Raw genomic sequence first — 15,848 nt, forward strand, 5'->3', positions numbered from 1 at the left:
TGAGGTAATAGTCAGTGGCGTGCTCAAGGGGGTGGGGTTGGTGTGGGTCACACCCCTATTTCTAAAAAAAATGTCAATAACAGGAAAATATTGCAAAATGATGAAAGAGTACTAAAAAAAAGTACACGTAATCCCCACCCACATTCGAAAATAAAAAAACGATTTGATTTGACTACTAAGAAAGAGATCCTGGGTTCAAAATCTTGGCTTGGCCATGGGTATTCTTTGAGTGTATCTCTTCATTAATTTTATCGTATCATCTTCGCGATTAGCCAAAAGTGGCTGAAAAGCGAAGTAAAATAAACCAAGTCAAGCAGTCAATCAATGATTTGATTTCATTTTTGTTACTTAGCGTCGCTTTCTTGTCACATTTGGTTAATTGCGAAGATGATACGATAAAAATAAAAAAGGGACAAACACAGAGAACACCCACGCCCAGGTAGGGGTTCGAACTCGTAACTCCTGGTATCGTAGCGCGCTGTGATAACCTCTCCCCCACGGTTGGTTGATTTGGTGTTTTAAGTACACTTTATGCACAGAAACAAAACAGGTAACAAACCACACTTTTTTGTAGTTTCTTCAATAATATTCATTTGGCTTTTTGAGTTCTGAGATACATTTTTCATTCCAAATTATTTCATTATTCACTACAGAGTACAACATATAGGACAAGAATGCGCACTCATCACGGGTTCGAATCCTGGCCTGGATTGTTCATATGAGGTCCCTTCATCAATTTCATCATATCATCACTCATCCTCATTTTCGCGATAACCAAATGTGGCAGAAAAGCGAAGTAAAATAAACCAAACCAAGAACAATATGCCCAAATAAATACATCCGTATTTATGACTGTTAGAGGCCAAGAGTAGTATATTTAAATAAAACACTACTAAAACGAGAGTGAGAGAAAGCCCGAGCACATATTTGTAATTTAATCATTATACATTCCATACTTGAAAAAAGAAAAAGAAAGAAAGCATAATATTATTGTCTGCACATAACACGTTCCCATTTCATAAATAATAAAACTATATCCCATATTATACATACATATTGTACAACGTGTGAAAGGTTGTGTAAATACAGAGAACATAAGTACTGCAGAAAATTTTACCCTGAGTTCTTTAGAGGATTTACAAAAAATCTATGAGAAACCAATCTTCTAACTGTCCTATAGGAGATAGACTAGGGGACCTGAAAGCCTGGGCTTTCAACCATTGCAGCGGGGGGCGAGGGGACAAGGGAGGTAGAGGTAAAAATCTTCCTTTTTCCTTCGGGCGGCCGTTTCTACCTGGAAACTGGTCAGGCGGAGGAAAAGCGAGTTAGAGTATTCAGCCAGTTTTGCCCACGGATCCCACCGATGGACGAGAAGCGCGTGGAAAATAAATTGTTGCATATGAACTGTGGCTTTAACAAGACAATAAATATTGTGATTTGAATATAATTCGAAATGTGAGATTGATTGATCTATCTCTGCTAGACTAGCTACACCTCAGTACACGTCACTGCCTTTAATCCATTAACTGCGGCAGAGCTATATATAGACTCTCTAATATTAGGCCTTTTTTGCGGAGCGTCTATATATAAGTAGACGGTATTTCAAAATTAACGGTTATTGTATTGAGGCAAGTAATTTTTATAGACACCAATTTTTCGTGCTATTTTTAGTCTATGTGGGCTACTGGCTATCAAAAAATCCATTGTTGATCCTCTGTCAGTTCCTGAAAAATATTTTTTTGCAATATGGAACTAGAGGTGATCTAGCTGGTAGGGTGTCTGACTGCCATGCGGGAGACCCTGGTTCGATTCGTGGGCTGGGTGTTCTGAGGTCGGAACTTTACCGGCCTAGTCCCTGCATAAAGCGGCTCCGGGGCTCACCCAACCTGAAATCAATGTGTACGTACTTGGGGGGGGGGGGGTAATCCTGGAGGGTAAAGGCGACCGGAGCATTATGCTGATCACATTACCTCCAAAATGTCAGCGATCGAGAATATGTGCCTCCACCCTGCGTCTAATCCGGGACTTCTTGATTACCTGGCGACGACGAAAAAATTGGAAGGGAGGAAATTTGTTGGAAATATTTCGATACTCAATCTAATATGCTTGAATTTTTAACTTAGAATCCATCGTTGAGGCGATATACTGGTACAGCCATGGACAGTTCTGAGTTGTAAAGGTGCTATTAAAGAGCACTGAAGCAATCCCTCGATTCTGACCAAAAAGCGCCTGGCATATAGACAACCCAAGCAGCATTGCAATTCTGCGTATTCGAGTATACATCTCAGTAAAGTGATGTCAAAGAGAAATACGAGATGAACATTTCGGACGTAATGTCTCGTTGTTGAGATGGAATAATACTCGGTTCTCGTTAAGTTTGTTTATTTAATGCTGCTTGGGAACGAATTTGACGGACTTATATTTTCACTCCTTGCACTACTGCAGTTTATACTGTAACTTTCAGGGTTTTTCATACTGTTTCTTACGCTTCACGTCAGGGTACAATCCACTTAATTTAATATTTTTTATAAGTTGATTTAAGCGAAATTCTCCGTTTTATTCTTTCAATCTATGATATCGATATCTAACTAACTCTCTAGCCTCTTTAAACCCGAAGGTTTATGGCTGCAGCAACACAAGCCTTCCATCTGTATCTATCCTGGGCAAGATCAATCCAATCATTTCCATCCTTACCGATTTCCTTTAGGTCCATCTCACCTTTATCCCTCCATCTTCGTCTTGACCTTCCTACAGGTCTCTTACCATCAGGTTTCCCAACAAGAATCTTGTAAACTTTCCTCTCTCATTCGTACCACATAGCCCGCCCACCTAAGTCTTCTTGATTTAATATAATATGTGGAAATGAATACAAATTATGCACTTCTAAATTATGTAACCTTCTCCACTCTCCTGTTTCCTCACCCCTTAAGTCCAAATATCTTTCTAAGGACGTTATTTTCAAATACTCTTAATTTATGTTCCGATTTTAATATAACGGACCAAGTTTCACATCCATATAATACTACAGGCAAAATTATGATATCGATATCACATTGCAAGAAGTTAAATTGTTATTAGAGGAGAAGGTCTAAATATGGGCGAATGTTTAAATATGGGTTTTGGAGTTATCAGCGCTCCCGGGTGCTGCAGCCTGGCAGAGGCTATTTGAACTGGTTATCTGTCAAGGACAAAGGTTGCGGCGCCAATTCGCAAGAGAAAGTGCTGGTTAGTTTCGGCCTTGGACTCTGTTATAGAATGCGACCTCCGAAAACTTTATGCAGGTATGTTTTAACTCAGAGTTTTCTGAATTGTCATTTGTATAGGTTATGATATTAGCGGTACATAAAACAAATGTGAGCTTTTATAATGCCATGATTTGTTTGTAAAATATGTACCAGAGAGAGCGAAAATAAATTGAAGAAGAAAAATAGCGTGATGGTCTAAATATGGGCTATGACATGAGGTCTAATGCTGAGATCACATTTCCAACAAATATTTGGATATTTTTCTTAATTTCGATTTTTCCCATTCAGCGTGATTTTCAAAACAACAGATTATTCATAAATATGAATTTTATTATGTTTTAGCTATAAATAGCTGGTTTTTTAAAAATTTTAATAGCTTTTTGTGATATTTCGCCCATATTTAGACCACAATTTTGAAATACATCATTTTACCATTTTTTTGGAAATTGTTTTTTTTTTTTTTTTTTTAAAAATGGAGACCTTCTATAGGGGCTATCCACCGGAAGGAAGTGCCTTCGCGCGGACGCCATACTTGTAGCACAACAACTTCCGGTTCGTAGGCTCACAACATGCCGCTAAAGGGAGCTGAGATTGTGTCACGTATGAAAGGAACGAATGAGTGTGTACAAGGAGGATTTAAACTACGATCAGTGCTAAATAATCTTTCATGGATCTCTCTTCATCCATTTCCTCGAGATCTAGGCGCCAAATTATTGCATTGAAGCTGTCAAGCGTGAAAATTGGAAGACCATTAGCAGGCGTAGACGGCGCAGTAATGACAACGAAACGAAAAAAAAAACATTCCGATCCAGACTTCGGAAAAAATGATAGTTTAAAAGTAGTTTATTCCCTACATTTTTTTGTACTAAATGTCCGAAATTTATTGAAATTAGCAGTTTTTATTCCAGAAATGCAAAATAAATCATCACCCGAGGTTTTTTTTTTTTTTTTTTTTTTTTTTTTTTTTTTTTTTTTAAGTATCGGGTAATGTTGAATATTTTCCGCTCCTATAATCTCCCAATTTAGTCGGGAAATAACATTATTTTTCCCGTTTTGAACGTCAGGACTTTAAAAATACCACGTCCTGTTTCCTTCCCTACCAAAAATTTTGCGTCCCGCACCCCTTGCACTTCATTAAAAGTAGAAGAGAAATCATTCAAATCTCGATTTTCTCTCTGTTTTAGTGATATGAGCAAAAATATTACTTTTCCTTTCAAAAGATGCTCGGTCATGGCCAGATAGGTTACACGTTAAGTTCTTGAAGTACACACGAACTGTATTAAATTTTTGTGTAACCAGATTTTTTTGTGTGTGTGTGTAACCAGAGGAAATATTTTTTTGTGTAGCCAGAAAATTAAGTGCGGGTACTATTATTAATTTTCGTCTTTTGCAATGGAAATCTTTTCAACATTGATAGATAGAGTGCCTCCCCGATGGCGCAGTGGTAGCCTCGTCGCCTTGTAATCAAGGGGTTCCGGGTTCGATTCCCGGTGGAGGCATATTGTGGTTCGGGTCCCAATTTAAACTGTAGGTCCAGTCCCGATTAGCCTTACTGTGCACAAAGTGGACTTAAAACACCAACTCAATCAATCAAATCAACATTGATGGAGAAGAGGTCCTAGGTTTGAACACCATGGTGAGGCAATGGTGTGTCATTGTGTTTGTCCCATCATTAATTTTTCCAGTTTATTATTAATCTTCATCGTCATGTTTAACACAAATAGCAGAAAATTGACTTAAAATAACAATGAGCGTTTTGTATTTCTGCGTTCAAACGAGAACGAAACCAGCAAGTGTGCATTATCGCATCCCTCTCACTCGTCCTGACTGAAGAAAGAAGAAAAGAAGCTCCTTTTCCCGTTTTTTATATGTCCGTACATCTCGCAAATATCGCCAATGAAACGACGATCAGCAAATGGATCTCATCTTGGAATAATGCCGTAATACTTCCTAGTTGCTCATCCAATTGATATGCAAAGGCCTCTACTTTGCTCTGATATCTCTTATTCTTCTCGTCGTCAAGTGCTTTTATATGATCCATTTCATCCGGTATATAAAACGAGAAGAAATGCCACAAGTACGCGCTTGAATTACCCGGCCGCCGTGAACCGGAAGTAGTTGTGCTACAGTTCGAAAATCGATTGTGCCGTTCGATATGTTTTTGTTTACTCGTGGATAGCCCCTATACTTTAGCATGCTATTACATTTAAGTATATATTTCAGAGATTATGCATTTTAAAGGCAGGTGCTTGATATTTTAACTTTTTCCCTCCGAAAATGACAAAATAAAAAGGGAGGCCCATATTTAGACCTTTTCCTCTAATGGTTTGCATGTCTTAAGCCTGGGGAAAATGGTATTTCTTTGAATTCGAACGTGCAAACGCAAGTTTCAAATCAGACAGCAGGACGATCTTGAAATGTGAGAAAGTAAGCATTTTACGTGGAACGTGAAAGTTGGTGTAAGTTGAAAGAATATAGCTCATTCTTAACGTAAGGGATGCCTTTTTCGCTGTAATGTTAGCACTGATAACTAAGATGAGATCTCAATTGTGGGTGCATTCTCTTCGCTAATAAATAATTGTGTTGCTCCAACACTTACGTACATAAATACGTCAATGTGGAATACACTCACTTCGGAACAACGAACCTGCTTTTCATTGTTGCTGGTTTTAGATTATCGACATACAAAGTGTCTTGCAATTCAAAAGGTTTTGGAAGCTAGTTTTCCCCCAATGGCAGACACTAGCAACCACAGAGTCGAATTCCCATGCATCCAGGGGCGGTTACTGATATTGTTGCAATGTTGCACAACGACCAGATATTTTACCATGAAATTTCATACTTTTTGTTAGTATTTTTCTCATTATTTTCCTATGAAATATATTGAACATAAACTAATTTTGCCCTTAATTGTTTCAAAAAAGCTAATTCCATTATGATATGTTAAAAAGAAGGAGGCAACCTGCGAGATTTCGCACTATATGAGTAGACGCCAGTGCAACAACCTGATTTCTGCAGCATGTGATAAAGCAGCGAGATTCAATCCTGTTTTTCTTAACCCCGTGCTTCGGTCTGCTGGTCGTTGCAGATCACCTGCAACAAGCGCTGGGATGCTAATTCTTTTATACGCCGTTAGAGAGCAGCAGACCAGTTCTTTGGATTTTACTTACTGCCCTGTGCCGTAAAGCAACAAAAAAAATGTCCACGTTGTGCAATGATAAATATTTGCCTTTGTGGCCAATCTTAACTTAATTTACTAACCTTACCACCAAAATACGTATATAAATAGGGTGAGTAGTACTGAATTTATCAGTTGGTATTATTAATGATTTGAAAAACATTATTTGTTTTATTATTTTGCATGCATTTAAGCTCACGTAAAGTTGCTCACTACCCCCCCTCCAATCTTTCTGATTTGCGCGCTATAGAATTGCAACACCCAGGATAAACCATCAGCAGCCGCCACTGCATTCACCCCAATTAAAAATCTACCCCGTGTGTGTGAACGTATGTACATATACGTGTACATGTATACAAGACATAACGAAGCTGGAACGCTTTAGATATATGTGAAGGAACCAGAATTCAAAAGTAGATAAAATAGTAGTAAAATAACTATGAAATGAATACACACCTGTAATTTGTAAGTACCTCTATCATGGCACCATAGATATCCTCAGCTGAGGCATCTTTCTCTAGCCTTATCCCGAGGCCCCTGGTCTTTATCATTTCAACAACGTCCGCCTGGTCACCATACACAGGCATCCCTACCACAGGAACTCCATGGTACACTGTTTCCATTATGCTATGCATGCCGCAGTGACTGAAGAATAGCTTCGTCTTAGGATGACCTGAGAAAGATTATATAAATTTATTGCAAACACATATGTTGATGGAAATTATTCCATGTTTCATATGTGAAAGTTTATACAAACTTTCATTTCATCTCAGTCCTTGTTGATGCAAATTATAATCTATATTATTGTGTAATAATATAATCTCATAAGAAACTCTTCTTTTATCGACCAAAATTTGATTTTATCAAATCAAAATTAAGAAATCATCTTCTGGAGTCAACTTACCAGTACTGCAAACAGGGAAATACAACAAAATGAAACCTTTCTTGATGTAAATTTGTAGTATCAACACCCACTGACTGTTCGGTAATTTGAGTATTTTTCTTATGTGTGTGTTAATGTTTTACGTGTATTCTTTTTTACTTTTCTTACAGTGTATGTGCTATTTCTTCCGCTTTCTTTTCTGTCACGAGCCTGAAATAAGATGCTATATCATCAAAAAACGTAACACCAGCTCTTTTCCTTTTTTGTGTTTTTTTTCTTTTCTTTGGTATTTTAATGTTTTTGTTAGCTATTATAATCAATTTATAAAATGTAAAGTAGAGATGGTTAAGTGGAAAAAAAGGTTTGTGCCTTAACTTGGCCATCCAAAACAATAAATAATATTTATAATTATAGTGATTTATCTCAATGTTTATATCACAAGAGAGAGCAGCAAAGCCTTCTCTACTACAAGGAGTGATGAAGAACTTACTCTGGGATGTCTTCACGCATCTAAAATTAATACAATTACCTGGAAGTTTACAATTGTCAATTATTATCATATGGTTAATTCATATACTATAAATTGCAATGATAATAAATTGTTGAATTAGGATTAGGTTTACAAACAGAACAGTAAATAAAATGTGCAAATTTATCTTTTGTAATTGTAACTTGTAAAATGATAAGTTATTCTACATATAACCTCAAAATAGTTCAGCGTAGTGCATTTAATACAATTTTGTGTATGCATTCCTGGGAATATGCAGAAATGATAATTATTTTCCAACTACTTTCTTCCTAAATTATTGATAATAAATGCTGGATTAAGTACATGATTTTCCCGTGCCTAGATCAGAGTTACGAGCCTAATGGTTAGCGCTCTCGACTTTGATGTGGGCTGTCCCGCGTTCGATCCCCGGTGCGAGCTTCAAATTTTCAGTGATGACCCAGCATCTTGGTGATATTAGCAGAGTCCGATCTCGAAAGTCATAAAACAGCGACGATGGTAATCGATTTGCTTGTCACTTGGCAGGCAGGCTCTGGCCTTTGAAGGGCTATTACACCAAGGGGTTACTTGGATTTTTATGAAGAGAATTTTCGAAGGAATGGACGGGTTTTAATTATTGAATACGAAAGCAAATTCCTTGGAGAAAACATAATGATGAAGGGTTATAAGCTCCAAATTGGAGTGAACTGCTGGTGTATTGGTTATCCTGTGATTTCCAAGAACGCAGTGTCTTAAATTGTATTTTATTTTTTAACCATAAAATAAGCGACCTAAAATACACCATATAGCCAAAAGTCACCGGGCACCTAAGTGAACGTGGCGGTAGTGTCATGGACTGGGGATGTTTTTCCTGGTTTGGGTTCGGGCCATTAATGGCAACATGAACAGTGGTGTTTATGAGGACATTTTAGACAATAGCATGCTGCCCCCACCGTGGCAACAGTTGAATGAGCCCTTTTTCTCTTTCAGCACGATAATGCCCCTGTTCAAAAAGCATGTTTCATTCCATCGTGGTTTCAGGACAATCAGGTAAATGTGCTCAGCTGGCCCGCTCAAAGCCCTGACTGGAACCCCATAGAACACCTTTGGGATGAACTGGAGAGTCGCTTGCGTGCCAGACCCACTCGACCGAAGAAACACCTATGAACTATTCACGAGGCTACAGGACAAATGGAAAAAAATCCACCAGTAATATACCAGAACTTAGTAGAAAGCCTGCCCCGAAGAGTAAATGCTGTAATAATAGCGAAGGGAGGTTAGGCATCTTATTTGTTACCTGGCTGGTATCTTTGGAATGAACATCACTGGATGTCCGGTGACTTTTAGCTGTATAGTATTTCATTAATACATACAACGATCAAATATATGATAGTGGAAATGCTGCAAGAAAATTGTCGATACATATAAGGCTGAATCAACATGCATCTTCTTAGCAGCAAAGAAGTAATTTTTAATGACTTCCGATATTAGATCTATATGCTATATAACTTTTGTATAACTCTTGATGTTTGCCTGTGTTGCTTGTTGGTGGAAGCATCCGAGAAAAAGAGATGTCCAATCGCCGAAGGGTGAAGAACCAAATGGAAAAAGGATGTTCAGGTCGTGAGAGAATCGGCTCGTTTCGAAACAATACGTTTGCTTCAAGCCGCTATTTTGGAAACATAGATTTCTCCTTTTCAATGTACCGTCTGAGAGAAGTGGGAAAGTTAAGAATACCCCTATAAGTGCATTAAGATAGGATAAAAGTAAGAGTTGAGTTATGGAACCTTTACGCAATTTAGTCTTCAGAGAATACTTTCCCTTTTTAATGTTCTTGAATTAGGGATGTGTTAAATGAAAAGCGCTATCTTTCCTTTTCAAAATAAGGCAAGTAGCTAAATGAATCACAAAAGCGACAGTTATTATAAGAAGAAACCGTGAATGGAAGATAAGAAGGAAATTGATATATACTAGAACTCTAGAATACACTCACTTGTATTACTTTGTCTATTCCCCTATTAAATTTCACATTTGCTGAGTGATGTTCTGTCAAAATTATGCATCATAATTGATATATTATATTGATTTTCAATATAAAATACAAATAATAACAATTAAACGAAAGATATACTACTAATAGATAATGTTTTTCCTCAACTTTTGATGCATAATTATTGTAACTAGAATTGTTTGTTCATTGTTTATTTCTAGTGTGATTGTTAAAACTTGTTAAGCATTAAGTAATTAATTCAGTTCCGTGCCCGAAGGCAGAGGAGGCCAACTCCTATTTTTTTGTCACATGAAAATATGATATTAAAAATAAGAGAAACCCTTATCTATTCTCATGTTCCCACCTTGCTGAAACCTTAAGCATTCGCAAGGATTCCTGACAGTTTTCACTTGGGGGGAAAAAAACGTCAAAACGTCAAAACGGCGAGGAAATATATTATTAGCCACTAAAAGTTAACACCCCTTTTTATTGTTATTATTTTGTTAATTATGCTGACCAATCTTCATGTATCTCTACTCTACCCTCTTGTATACAAACAAATTCTTTTTCTGTCGTGCTTTTTATGACATTGCACATATCTAAGGCCTAAATTTTTATGTAGGAAAGGACATGCATAACATGCAAAGTATGTTGAAGAAAGTGCTGTGAAAAGCAGAAATATGTAGGCCTAAGAATCTTAAAATATATACAGTAATAATATTTCTCGTAATATCAGATTGTTTTTTTCATTCCTGTACTTACTTTTTTTTTAGATTGGACTGGATTTATAAGAAATTTCATCTGGACCACTATCTGAATTGCTGACCTGATATCTCATTTTACTGTTTGATTATTCGAGAAATATGGTTGTGGTGAAGAACAGAGTACAGTCATGGAGAAAATAGTACTTCCCCCATAGAGCCTTAATATCACTAGTATTATGGAGGAAGTATTTCTTTCTACGACTGTACAAACAGAATATTGATTTTTGAAGTGATTTTCCCGACAAAACAAAATTAAGTAAAAGTAAGGTAGTTTTCAGATCGAACCGACAGTCGACAAGCCACACGTTGGTTTCACACCGAAATAACAAGCGACCATTGACCGGGGACCTTTCAGTCTATGGGAGTTTTCAGACCAAATTGACACCAGGGTTTCACACCGAAGAGGTAAGCGACACGGAACTTTGAATTCTATAAGCAAGCGTTCATCGCGCGTGCGCAAACAATTGACAGAGGCGACACGATACACGGTATTGAGAAAACGGTCCAGTTCAGCGACACGCAAGCAAAAGCGACACATGCAGCTTGTCATGTATCTTCGATTCGAAAGATTCTATTTATTTCTGAAGGTCGGTTTCCACGAGACACGTCTTGCTTGTCGCGTGTCGCTTCAGTCTGGAAGCTCCCTAGTCGATATGCGACACGACGGCTTCACACCGAAGCGACATGTGACAGGCGACACATCTCGCCTAATGATTTCACCAATCGAATACGGCCTGTCATGTCGCTACGATGTGAAACGCTGCTGTTGATTGGGTAGTTCCTGAGTGACACACGTCGCCTGTCACTTCGTTGTGAATTCTCCCTAATACGGAAGTGAAAGCGACACGGGGCCATTCTGTCCATAGGAAAGCATCCATCGAACAGACCGCTCGCGATGGAAGCCATTGGGAAGGCGGAACAGTTCGAGAAACACGCAAGCGACAATCGACACGTGCAGTTTGTCGTGTGGCTTCTGTTCGAAAGGGAGCATTTATTTTTCAAGGCTGGTTTCCAAGTGACAGGTGTCGCTTGTCGGTTCGGTCTGAAAGCTCAATAAAGGCCTAAGGTCTGTTACAGTCGGATACAAGTTATTTAATTTTTAGAGACATAATGTTTTGAATATTTGTCTCTCAAATAGGCCTACATGCATTTCTCAATGAAAACTAGAGGAATGGAGCATATTATGTAAAAACTATGTGCAGTCACCGGTAATAAAAATGGGACACATACAGGGTGTCTCAAAAGTAATAGCGCAAACTGACACAGGTGAAAGTACACGATAATAGAAGCATAAAAGTTTCAGTAAACATGGGTCTGCAAACGAGCCGTTTTCGAGATAATCGCAAATGTGTGATTACAAGCCGCCACTGACTTCATTGCTTGTAAAGGCCATCCTAGTTGGTAAAATGCTAATAATGTGTGCGAATGTGTGGTTAGAAGTCGTAACTGATTGCATTTTGTAAACACCGAGTGCTTTACTCCTTGCGCGTTCCAAGGTTTGCTCTTTGTTTACAAAAGAGAACATTTCCGAGAGGTGGCGTTGTAATCAAACAGGATGGATACAATCAGTACACAGTCTAATCGTACTGTGGGAGTCACTTTTCTTACTGTATTATTAGCATTTTACCAACTAGCACGACGTTTACAAACAATGAAGTCAGTGGCGGCTTGTAACCACACATTCGTGATTATCTCGAAAACGGCTCGTTTGCAGACCCATGTTTACTGAGACTTATTTGCTTCTATTATCGTGTACTTCCATCTGTGTCAGTTTGCGCCATTACTTATGAGACACCCTGCATATCCAGAAATACACGTTTCCCTGCATAGCGATAGGTGTATTGCCTAACCCTACGGTGGTGTCAGAACGTGCCGTTGAAAATTGGCTACTATACACTACATATCGCCTTAGAGTTAGGCAACACACAAAACACCTTGCAGGAAGCAAGCATTTTAGGATATAGGTGTCCCATTTGTATTGCCCGTGACCGTACTTTAAATTGAAAATATACAACATACTTCTCAGTATGTAAGAATATGTAACATGGAATTCACTTATATTGTTGCTAATGTGAATCTCCGACATTTGTAATTTATGCTTCGCTACATACAAAGGAGGCATATGTGGTTACACACAAATCTGGGCCCTACTATACCATGCAATATTTGTACAGATCCTGTTAATCCTTTGCCTTCTTGTTAAATGAGATCATAGCCGACATTAACCACTAGAAACCCATACCTAATATATCTTGTTGTGGTAGCCACTTGACGATACGCACGTTGTCGGGCACTCCTGTTAACGACCCATCGAACTTCATAAGCACCCGTTGCTCCAGTCGAGAAAAGGCGTCCATCAGACGTCGGAGAAGGCGTCGAGGAACAACCGACGCATCAAATGTTGCTCCCATTGAGAACAGCACTACTCCATGTTTCCCCGCTCCTTGAATGAAATCTTCAAACTCCTGTAAGCATACAAGAAGGCATGTAAGAGCAATGCCCTCTATTGGAATATACGTGTATTACATCATCTTTTTTTTTAGTAACCAAGTTTGTTACCGTGTAAGAATAGTTGAGTACTGGACTCACTATTTCGCCACGGCCGGTCGTGGCGTGAGCATCGATTTAATCATTTTCATCCAATCGCCTTTCTTCCTCATCCTCGCGCTTAGGCAATAGTGGCAGAAAAGCGACACTATACAAGAAGGTACAAATTGTTGATGTTTTCTTTGCTTCCTCTTCATGGCTGTGTATATACAGAAATAATAGGGTGGGAGGGGGTCAACTTAATCACATTTAGCCTGGCATACTAGTCCAAGCAAATTAGAGTTCAACCTGGACATAACAAAATGAAGCGAAACGTGCTAGAACGTGTAGTACTACTTGTGTTCCATTTGTCATAATAAGTCCCAAAGAATCCCGTTGCGGATTTCGGAGAAATGCCGTCATCAATATGGCCCCCGTCAGAATGTGTAGTGTAATATTGAAACCCGCATAACTTCTCACAGAATAGAGATAGAATCTTCGTTTTTGCACAAAATTAAAGAAAATCAATTAGACAATTTACAAAAAGTATATTATGTGTACTCGACACGTTTTCTGAAATATATTAACAAAAACTGGAGAAAATTAGATTTTTCATTACCTATTGTAACGTTTTAGCGTAAATTACGCGTAATAAACATCAACTAAAGATAACAGTCAACATGAATCGAGCCATTGCGATCTTATCGTCCACTGGATATGCCCTACGTCAGCATGTGAGGCGAGTTACTCTAATCACCCTGTTGTCTAGATACAGGTTTCAACCCCTCCTCTCCCCACAACTAGGCACTTAAATCTGACAATGGTCAACCATTCCAGATGTCTCTTCGATTTAATATCGCATATTTCCAATAACTTTCCCCGGTTTCCATTTTTTCATTTATTTTTTCTATTTTATTTATTTATACAAATGATTTCTCCTACCAAAATTTAATTTTGTGTTAGCTAAATGTGTAATGTACACATGGTACTAGTTTCATGTTCTGAACATCAGTAGTGGGCTTGTGACATTCCTGCAGGTTGCAGTTCCGCCTACGGCAAGAATGGAGGTAACATTGAACGAACAAAACGCTGCGTTGAAATTTTGCAGATTTCGTCTGAACGAATCGTCAGGTGAGGCCTACAATGCTACAGACGGTCTATGAAGAGTCTGTTCTTCCCTATAACACAGTTCGAAGGTGGTTTAAAATGTTTAAAAAGTGGGAGAGAATCAATTTCAAAGGAAAGTGGATTCGGAGCTCCGGACAGTGCTCTTACGGAAGAAAACATCAACATTGTGATAGAAGATCGGCTAATAAAGTTAAGAGTACTGTGAGAAAGAAATACGGGAAATTTCATTGGCTGTTACCCACATGTTGGTAACAGAAAAACATGAGACGTCTTTGTGTGCGGTGGGTTCCAAGACTACGACACGACAGCACGTCGCAAATATTGTTTCTCAATATCTCGTGAAAAACTATGTGAAGTGTGTTCGTCATCCACCCTACAGTCCAGATCTAGTCATATGCTACTATTTTTTTTTTATCTAAATCGATTATTTTTTTTTAACATGAACAAGCTCAAAATTTCTTGTATGTTTCTTGATTATATATATACCGTGCGTCCATTTCGATCTGCAGCCGAGAGATCGGGAGAAGCGTGGCGGGCGGCGCTGACGGAGAAGCCGACATTTGCGGCCTGTAATGCCCGCTTATTTTTATAGACATATGCAGACATTTATATAAATATTGCAAAACGATCACTAACCTGTGTTAGCCCGACCCTGTGGCCGAGTGGTTAGCACATCGCGCTGCGACGCCAAGGGTCCCGGGTTCGAATCCCGGTCGGGCTTGGTTGTTTGTGAATGTCCATTCATCAATTTCATCATTTTCATCACTCATTTCCATCTTCGCAAATTAGCCAAGAGGCACAAAACGCGAAGTAAAATAAACTAAACCAAAAACCAAACTAACCTGTGTTATAACACGCAAAAGTTCTTCTGTAATTCATCCAAGTTCTGCTCTTATATACACAAATAAATACGCTATAGAAACAATGTTAAGAGCCACAGATAAAAAAGCATTTTAATCATAGTTTTGATCAGTAACGTCCTGCTTAAGTTTATATCCTTGAAAGAGTTTTGTGGCGATGGGAATCGTTTGGAGGTTTCGAATGTGCAACACTGTATCAGGATTACACTGCAGACGAAACCGATAAAAGTGAATGGTTTTCGTGAGCTTCCTCGCAATCCGAAATATCCGAGCTCGAGTTTTTTGTTCCTTCGCGACTAGATGAAGACAGAGTTGTAAATATAGTGGCGAGCAATGTAAACCAAGAGCGTGTTAATTTCGTACTGTGCGCAAGAGTGTTATTCTTGGTTACTTGCAGTTACTTGTTTGTGTTATTGTAGTGTGTATGTGTGACGTGTCAGTGAGACGATTGGAATGCCAGCCGCAAGATTCACGTTAGAACAAAGATGTTTTATGTATGACACGTACCTACGTGAAAACAAACTCGTGTCGAGACGTGTGTAGGTAATTTGTACAGAAATTCCCATGCGTTTCAACTCCACACAGAGATACGGTTAGATATCTTGTCCTTAAATTACGAGAAACTGTATCGTTAAATTTTAAAACACCTAAGCAAAAACGACGGATTCTAACCGAAGCAAAACTCGATGATATTGGTGCAGCGTTAGAACGTTCTCCAAACAAACCTCTACGCCGTGTTTCACAAGAGGTGGGCGTGTCAAAATCATCGGCACATGCAATCACTAAG

General features: G+C 38.6%; 1 protein-coding gene across 1 annotated transcript in view; it reads right to left on the reverse strand.

Annotated features, from left to right (window-relative positions):
• LOC145978762 (UDP-glucuronosyltransferase 1-2-like) overlaps window positions 1-15,848 on the reverse strand; it is a 38,325-nt gene that overhangs the window by 1,891 nt on the left and 20,586 nt on the right. The window contains exons 3-4 of the mRNA XM_083111575.1: window positions 12,790-13,012; window positions 6,880-7,096 (exon numbers count right to left, since the gene is read on the reverse strand). Of these exons, the coding sequence (XP_082967701.1) occupies window positions 6,880-7,096; window positions 12,790-13,012 (440 nt within the window). The remainder of the gene's footprint in view (window positions 1-6,879; window positions 7,097-12,789; window positions 13,013-15,848) is intronic.

Source organism: Lepisma saccharinum, chromosome 25, assembly GCF_977018435.1.
Source record: "Lepisma saccharinum chromosome 25, izLepSacc3.1, whole genome shotgun sequence".
Taxonomy (NCBI): domain Eukaryota; kingdom Metazoa; phylum Arthropoda; class Insecta; order Zygentoma; family Lepismatidae; genus Lepisma; species Lepisma saccharinum.